We start from the raw sequence: 8,654 nt of genomic DNA on the forward strand, positions 1-8,654 counted from the left end.
GACCAAAAACAGCCGTGAATAAGTATATGGCTTAAAATTTCCTGGCATCAAATAAGCACCCAATAAATGCCAGATGTTACTATTAAAACCTGAAATTTTACTGAGAAAAACATTAAGGCCCCTTGAAGTAAATGACTGTTGGAGGTCCCAGACACCTGGAGATGCCAGAACTGAACAAGCACATTTCAAGTCAGTTTATGAAAAGCTCCCCTTATAGTATCAAGTTGTCTATTCATCTCTTTATACTTTCTAAAACTATACACAAGGAGGAAAAAAAAGAGATGGATCTTGCAAAGATTTTTGAAAGATGCAGAATTCCCAAATGCTTGCTAGAAATGAGAAAACCCTGAACCATGCCACACAAAGCAGTTGCTATAACTGCCCTAACCCTGAGTTTAGCAGACTTAAGCAACCAGAATTTTTTCTTTTTGTTCCCTGAATTTGGGAGCACGTAAATCTAATCTGGTAATCCTTGAAGGGTCTTCAGAATGAATAAAATAATATTTAGTCACGGAGTGCCTCACTTCCTCCTCCGGTCTCACCTCCCTCCGCTCCCTGCATTCCCCACAGTTGGTGCTGGGAACCGCTGAAGGCTCTGAGCGAGCGAGGGCGGGGGCGGCCACTCCCCGTGGAGTCGAGGGGACCGAGCGGGTTGGCGGCTGGAGACAAGGCGAGACAAGGCAACAAGCTCCCAAGAGCTCAGCAGCCGTCACAGTTCTTTCCCTGGAACTATGAAGTAAGACCTCACGTGTAGACCAGGAGGATCAGACAAAGCCTATGTGACCAGAGGTGTCCACTGCGCGCTGCCTAGATGGGTCAGGATCCGCAGGTGAGTCACCCGGCCCTTCTCCTCTGGTGTCCAACAGGTTGGCCAGGACGCCACTCCCAGGGGCCGGTGGGTGCACTCCGTGTCTCACCTGGGCACGGTGTCGGCTTCCCCCTTTACCCTGGCGTCGTTACTCTTGAAACTCCTGCCCCAGCCCACGCGTGTTCTAGTCCCTGTTTTTTGCCTTCCCTGCTCCCTAAATGATAGCTGTGCTGTGTGCGGAGAGAAGCGCCCAGAACACCTGCTCTCCGGGAAACTTACAGGCACGGAAATGGCTAAACCGAGGGGCGCAAAGTGCCTCAACATGCGGCGAGTTAGCAATGATGACCACTGGTCCTAAATGACACACTGAGCCTTTAATTAAGGGTCATCATTAATTATTTTTATTTATCAACCAGGAGATCGAAATCCGAGAGAGGCTGGAGAAGAAGAGAGAGTGCCAGTGACAATAAAACTAGAACGAGAGTGAATGGGAGCAAATGCCCCTTCTCGCCCAGAGCACCCTTCCTTCCATTTTCTCGCCCCTGCCCGCGAAGTGAACGCTCCTGGGGCCGCCGATGAAGCCGCCAAGTCAAGAAGAGGGAACAGAAATCCTCGAGCTGGAAGGCACTCAGGCCCGGCTACCGCTGCCTCTGCTTTCTGAACTTTTCGTTTTGGTGCCCTGTGTGCAGGAGTGAGTCTTGTCGTCCCCAAGAGTCATCTTGTCCACACACACACACACACACACACACACACACACACACACTGGACAAGTAACCGGGCTTTCGATCCTCACACCTCCGGGGCTCCGGATCTGCATTACAAAGTCGAGGAGGGGTGCACAAGCCTGGAGAGGGCTCCAGACACAGGGAGTGTGCCCTGAGGCTGCCCGGGGCTTGGACCACACCCGAGCATTCCCCGGGACGAGACCCCTCGGCTCCCAGCCTCGGCGCCCCGGTACCTGAGTGCGCTGCTGCCGCGCGCTCGCAGCGCCCTAGAGGCGAGAGGGGGCGCGAGCACAGGGGTGGAGGGCGCAGAGGTGCGCGGGTGGGAGGCACTCCCCTCGGCAGCCCGGGAAATCCCGGTTGCCACCAGGGGCGGTGCCACCGCCCCAACTTTGTGGTGTCCCCAGGCAGCGGCAGCCGGCATGGAGTTGCCTCCCCGCAGCCGGGTGCCGCCGGACTCGCCGCTGGACAGCGTCTCCCTGGCCTCGCTGGAGTCCAGCGTCTTCTGCAGCGAGGGCGAAGGGGAGGCCCTGGCGCTCGGGGACAGCTTCACGGTCAACGTGGGCGGCAGCCGCTTTGTGCTCTCGCAGCAGGCGCTGTCCTGCTTCCCGCACACGCGCCTGGGCAAGCTGGCCGTGCTGGTGGCTTCGTACCGACGCCCCGGATCCCTGGCCGCCGCACCCAGCCCGCTGGAGTTCTGCGACGACGCCAACCCTGTGGACAACGAATACTTCTTCGACCGCAGCTCGCAGGCGTTCCGCTACGTCCTGCACTACTACCGCACCGGCCGCCTGCACGTCATGGAGCAGCTGTGCGCGCTCTCCTTCCTGCAGGAGATCCAGTACTGGGGCATCGACGAGCTCAGCATCGACTCCTGCTGCAGGGACAGGTACTGTGATGAGCACGGTGCTGGCCGGGCGGGGAGGCAGGAGCACTGGGGAGAGGGCGGCAGACGGAAAGATTGGAGGCTTTGCAAAAGTCTCGCCAAACGCAGGCCTAGGAGTGCTTGACCACTTCTGAGCTGGAAGGTAGCAGTGGGGAGCTAGGAAGCGTTAAGGCCAACTTTTGATTGGAACTTTTGAACCTTCTTGTATTTTAATTTTTAATTTTATTTATTTATTTTTGTGTGTGAATGTATGTCAATTCATTTACAAGGCAAGGGAGGTCAGAACTGGAATAAATATTTGGTGATTGAATAAATGAGTCACAAAAGCTACGTTCAAAAAGAGGCATATATATATATATGGATGTAGGTCTCAGAATGAAGAATTATCATTTATCAAACTTAGGACACTCACTTTTAAAAACTTGGATGGAGAAGTGCTTTAAATACAGAAGACAGAAAGTTGATTCCTTGACTATGATGATAACTTTGCTATTGCTATTATCTTTCTATTACTATCATTGCTTTATGAGCATCTTCCATCACACACACACACACACACACACACACACACACACACACACATACACACACAGTTCCATATGGCAAACTTCTATGTTTGTTACAAGAACACGGGTAACAAAATACATTAAAGTAGCCTTGCTATGTATAAATCTTCTTGTAAAAACTACCACAAAAATGTCATTTTAAAAAATAATAAGCCTAAATGATAGAATGAAAATATCGTGGGCAAGAGACAGCCTGGATAAGATATGAAGGGACATTTTCTCCATTTTACTAAAATAAGAAGCATAACCTTACCCCCAACTTTAATTCTCTTTTTCCGTCCATGTATTTAAAAAGTTGATTAACCACAAAGTTGTCTTCTTTAAAAGATACTTCAGAAGAAAAGAACTGAGCGAAACCTTAGACTTCAAGAAGGACACAGAAGACCAGGAAAGCCAACATGAAAGTGAGCAGGAGTTCTCACAAGGACCTTGTCCCACTGTCCGCCAGAAGCTCTGGGACATTCTAGAGAAACCTGGGTCTTCCACAGCTGCCCGCATCTTTGGGGTCATCTCCATCATCTTTGTGGCGGTGTCCATCGTCAACATGGCGCTGATGTCAGCTGAGTTAGCCTGGTTGGACCTGCAGCTGCTGGAAATCCTGGAGTACTTTTGCATTAGCTGGTTCACCGGGGAGTTTGTCCTGCGCTTCCTGTGTGTGCGGGACAGGTGCTGCTTCCTCAGAAAGGTGCCAAACATCATAGACCTGCTTGCCATCTTGCCCTTCTACATCACGCTTCTGGTGGAGAGCCTGAGCGGGAGTCAGACCACGCAGGAGCTGGAAAACGTGGGGCGCATCGTCCAGGTCTTGAGGCTGCTCAGGGCTCTGCGCATGCTAAAGCTGGGCAGGCACTCGACAGGTATTCGGATTCCCCTGATGTCTTTTAATTTGCCATTGTTTTTGAAACTTTAGGAATTTGACCCACAGTCCAAAGGAAGCAAATCTGAACTGATACTCAAAATACCAACTCTCATATTTTACCCAACCATGATCTCCAAAAAAGTTCTTAGGAAGCAAATCCATGAAGTTATTATCAAAAGTATAACGGAAACAATGCTTTTCACACTTTCTTTCCATCAAGACATTTAAAAAAAATTATTTATTTTTTGTATTTTTCTGAAGTTGGAAACAGGGAGGCAGTCAGACTCCCGCATGCGCCCGACCAGATCCACCTGGAATGCCCACCAGGGGGCGATGCTCTGCCCATCTGGGACATTGCTCTGTTGCAACCAGAGTCATTCTAGTGCCTGAGGCAGAGGCCACAGAGCCATCCTCAGCTCCCGGGACAACCTTGCTCCAATGGAGCCTTGGCTGCGGGAGGGGAAGAGAGAGACAGAGAGGAAGGAGGGGGGGTGGAGAAGCAGATGGGTGCTTCTCCTGGGAATCGAATCCGGGACTCCTGCATGCCAGGCCAACGCTCTACCACTGAGCTAACCAGCCAGGGCTAATATTTTATTTTATTGCTTTTATTGGATGACATTGGTTAATAAAAACATACAGGTTTCAACCATATAACTCAAAAAAACATCATCTGCATACTGCATCACATGCACCCAAAGTTAAATCTCTTTCTGTTCCCATTTATCCCCACTTTGCTCACTGTCACCTCCCCATCCCTTTCCCTCTGGCTATCACCATACTGTTGTCTGTGTCTGTGCGTCACATAAATATTGTTTGCTTAATCCCTTCACAGCTCAATGCCAGTAGGCGAGTGGATTTAAAAAAAGCTGTGGTACATTTACACAACAAAATACTACTTTATAAGACATTTGAAAAATAATTTGACCACTAATGTCTAGAAGATTTACAAAAATTAAAGCAGTCTGCTTCTAGAAGCTTCTAAATAAAATATGCATAAACAGCACATAAAATAAGCATAAATTTATATGATGTTTAGGGACATAAGCTAGTTACTCTTCTGTGTCCAAGAAAATGACTGCCACATGGTTTCCTTAGCAGAAGAGAAAGTCTGTCCTGCTGAGGCTTCTTTGGCAACACAGAAAGAGAGATGAGCAGGCACTGGTGGCCTTTTCCTATGTTTTGAAAAACAATGGAAATATTTGTTTTGGATGAAAGTTGAAGGCACTAATTATATGCTTTATCCAATATCTGAGAATATTCTTGTCTGTGACCTGGAATGCTTGAGAGAGATGATAACAAGAATTCTTTAGCTTTCATGTGCATCATAAAGCCTAGATAATCAAACATTCTCCCTAGAAAAATCTCCACACAACACACAGTTGTACTTGAAAATCATAGTCAGTGTCAGGGGAAATCACACAAGTCCATTAATGATGATCAATGCCTCCCTGAGGGCAGTGACTCTCATAAACCAACCCTGTGGCTGCTGGATTATCTGGATTACAAATTTGTTACCTTATGTTGGACCTTAATGAAAAAAGGCATCCCATGAAAACCTTGTTACAATGAAAATTCTGAGCCCCAATTTTTAAAGAGTTGGATTCTTGTATTTAGGTTTGGATCTAGTCGCATATGTTTTAATAAGCTTACCAGTAATTTTGATGTAGGTGGTTCTTGGATCACATTTTGAGAAACACTGAAGTAAGATGCCATATTACCATCATATGTGTGAATGCAATACATATGGATACGAATAATTTGGCTAGAGAGTCTTGTTATCACCTTATTTCTCTAGAGATGTGTTTAATTGGTCACCTGAAATAATTTAATGGTAGCTGTCTTTCCCTATAAGTGCAGAGAGAAAGTAACTTCAAATATATATTTTTTTTCACATCACTGAAGAATTAGGACTTATCCTAATATAATATTGGTAGTGTGTTTTCCTACCTAGTCTCACATACCAGAGATTTATTTGATAATGGGGTTTCCAATGACTTTTAGAAGTACTATTGTTTTCTGACACACAAAATAGGATGCTTTCTTCTAGTATTTATAAACTCTTTACTGGATTCCATTTAAAAACACCCAGTAAAGACTACATTTTTTCCCAAAAGAAGCAAAAAGATAATAATAGTGATTTCCACAGAGTTGCCTTCTCAAAGGGTTTTTGCAGTTCTAAAGCAGTACAGATCACTCATAAAGCTCTAATTTTTTGGAAAGGTGTGAAAACTTACATGAATATTGGACAATTTTATCTCAAGCATTACATTTAACAAAACATAGATATAGATGGTATTTCTCCATGTAATAACTTTAAATATAAGTAGAGATGTATTATTATACAATAAGTTAGAACAACGGTAAGCCAGAGAGTCTAGATTTAAATCGTTGCTCTGTAGCTTTGTACTAGACATGCTGTCTACCAGTCTACCTATCGGTAAAAAGGAATAATAATTACATCTATCTTATATATTTTTTTGAGAATTATCTGAATTAATAGATATAACATGAAGAAACTCAGACCACTTTATGTTTCTTTACAGAAACATTGTTTAGAAGATTCATCTTGAAATGAAAACAGTCTCCTCAAACACAATGCTTTCTCTCATACACTGAGTTTATTTCAGAAATGCAATTCAATACAGACACATCAAGGCCAATTTTCTTAAATGTATTCTGAAGCTATTATAAAACATTTTCTTTTGAACTTAAACCTCAAAATTAATATGCACTAATCAGTAAAAATAGCTGGTAAATAATTCAAGATTATCTCAAAATTTGAGAACAAAATTCAAAATGATGAGAGCACCAATAATATTTTAATGCATTTCAAGTAGTCTCTAGTGAGTGAATATAGATTTTAAATGATTCTAAGAGGTATTGCTTTGACCTTCAGAGACAATATTATTGTGACATCAGGTTAATATGGCTTCCACATGTGAATTCACTTATAGCAATATCTCTCTAGCATTAGGGAAGATACCTTATCAAATAATAGTTCTATATGGGCACATCTTACCCTCCCTAAGACTTATCTCTTCAGACATGGGAATGGACCCTCTTGGGTCTCTCTCCTAGGGATTCGATGAATCCTAGTACAGCAATGGAGAATTCACCAGTGCTTCATAAAGAGTGAATTTCCCAGTGGCCCCAGTCCTCCATACCTTTTGCAATGAAGGAATTTTCAATATTCAGATCCACTTCCTTACAAGAATTCAGAAATTCTATATACTCAAAGGAAGTATTTCCTACAGCTTTGGTATTAAAGACAAGAATCTTAATGGGTGTCATAGGAGTTCAGGAACCCCTCCTGGCAGACTTCGAAGACTGTCCTCTAATTGTACATATGCTGTTTTTATGTCAGTTCTGTCACTGATGTCTAACTTGCTTCACCTGCTTCTGTTCATTCTCATGGTGTATGTTCTTTACTGCCTCTGGCTTTTAGATAATATGTTCATCATGTTAAACTTTATTAGGAGGGTAAAAAAAAACAGACATAAAATATAAGGAGACAGCATAAAATTGGCATTAACAAAGTGTGTCAAAATGATGCATTGCAATGCAGGTCTGACCAAGTGAGCCCAACACATGCAACACTGCAAAGACCTCCCACCAAACAGACTAAAGTGCAAATTTATATTATATATCCCTGCCTGCTTTTTAATTTCAATCATCACCTTTTTCTGTGTAAATAGTAGGTGTTTAATAAATACATAAGAGAGTGAATGGATCTAACTGTATTTCTTTCTATCCTTCTCAATCCAGCCCCATCAACTAGACTTCGAGCTTCATGAAGACAAAGATTATGATTTGTCAACAATATACCCCAGAACATTGCCCAATGCTGGAGACATATTAGATGTGAAATGCATGTTTGTGGGTGGATGGCAGGAAAGGGAGGGAGGTAGAGAGGAGGGAGGAGGAGAGGTGAGGTGCCAGTGATTGACAGCAGATGTTCTTTTACAGGATTACGCTCACTTGGAATGACAATCACCCAGTGTTATGAAGAAGTCGGCCTACTGCTCCTCTTTCTGTCTGTGGGAATCTCTATCTTCTCTACTGTGGAATACTTTGCTGAACAAAGCATTCCTGACACAACCTTCACAAGTGTCCCTTGTGCATGGTGGTGGGCCACAACATCCATGACTACGGTGGGCTATGGGGACATTAGACCAGATACCACCACAGGCAAAATCGTGGCCTTTGTGTGTATATTATCGGGGATCCTTGTCTTGGCTCTGCCTATTGCTATTATTAATGACCGTTTCTCTGCTTGCTATTTTACCTTAAAGCTCAAGGAAGCAGCTGTTAGGCAGCGTGAAGCTCTGAAGAAGCTTACCAAGAATATAGCCACTGACTCGTATATCAGCGTGAACTTGAGAGATGTCTATGCCCGAAGCATTATGGAGATGCTTCGACTAAAAGGCAGAGAAAGAGCAAGTACTAGGAGCAGTGGAGGAGATGATTTCTGGTTTTGAATTCCTTTCAATATATTTGCAAAAGCTTGTGGAAAACTAACTCAGAGATCAATAAAGCCTTGATGTGGTTGTCTGTGTTACTGAGAAGTCTTTTTTGAGAACTCCCTATGTTCATTTTTGCTGATACTTTGTTTGGTCCATTAGAATAGTTCACATCTCCCCAAACAACAGTGTTTTGATGTGCTTGATTCTCAAAATAATCATTTAACCCAACTCAGTAAAACTACGCCAATACACACATGTTGGAATTGTCAAACATAAAACATTACAATATGTACAGAAAATTAAAAGTTTTACATATTACTAATTTTAGAAGTTTTCTGAACCACCAATTT

General features: G+C 43.9%; 1 protein-coding gene across 1 annotated transcript; it reads left to right on the forward strand.

The window, feature by feature from the left end:
* Positions 1-1,701: 1,701 nt before the first annotated feature.
* On the forward strand, positions 1,702-8,319 carry KCNV1 (potassium voltage-gated channel modifier subfamily V member 1). Its single transcript, XM_066264626.1, has 3 exons — positions 1,702-2,419; positions 3,310-3,839; positions 7,808-8,319. The coding sequence occupies exons 1-3, from the start codon at positions 1,953-1,955 to the stop codon at positions 8,317-8,319; spliced, it is 1,509 nt and encodes a 502-aa protein (XP_066120723.1). The 5' UTR covers positions 1,702-1,952.
* Positions 8,320-8,654: the final 335 nt, after the last annotated feature.

This window comes from Saccopteryx bilineata, chromosome 3 (assembly GCF_036850765.1).
Source record: "Saccopteryx bilineata isolate mSacBil1 chromosome 3, mSacBil1_pri_phased_curated, whole genome shotgun sequence".
In the NCBI taxonomy this organism is placed as follows: domain Eukaryota; kingdom Metazoa; phylum Chordata; class Mammalia; order Chiroptera; family Emballonuridae; genus Saccopteryx; species Saccopteryx bilineata.

What these genes read in the sequence shown, in the direction of transcription:
- KCNV1 (XM_066264626.1), top strand. Translation starts at nt 1,953, where the DNA reads ATGGAGTTGCCTCCCCGCAGCCGGGTGCCGCCGGACTCGCCGCTGGAC. An exon ending in GACTCCTGCTGCAGGGACAG is followed by an intron (nt 2,420 to 3,309) that starts GTACTGTGATGA and finishes CTTCTTTAAAAG; the next exon opens with ATACTTCAGAAGAAAAGAAC. An exon ending in GCTGGGCAGGCACTCGACAG is followed by an intron (nt 3,840 to 7,807) that starts GTATTCGGATTC and finishes GTTCTTTTACAG; the next exon opens with GATTACGCTCACTTGGAATG.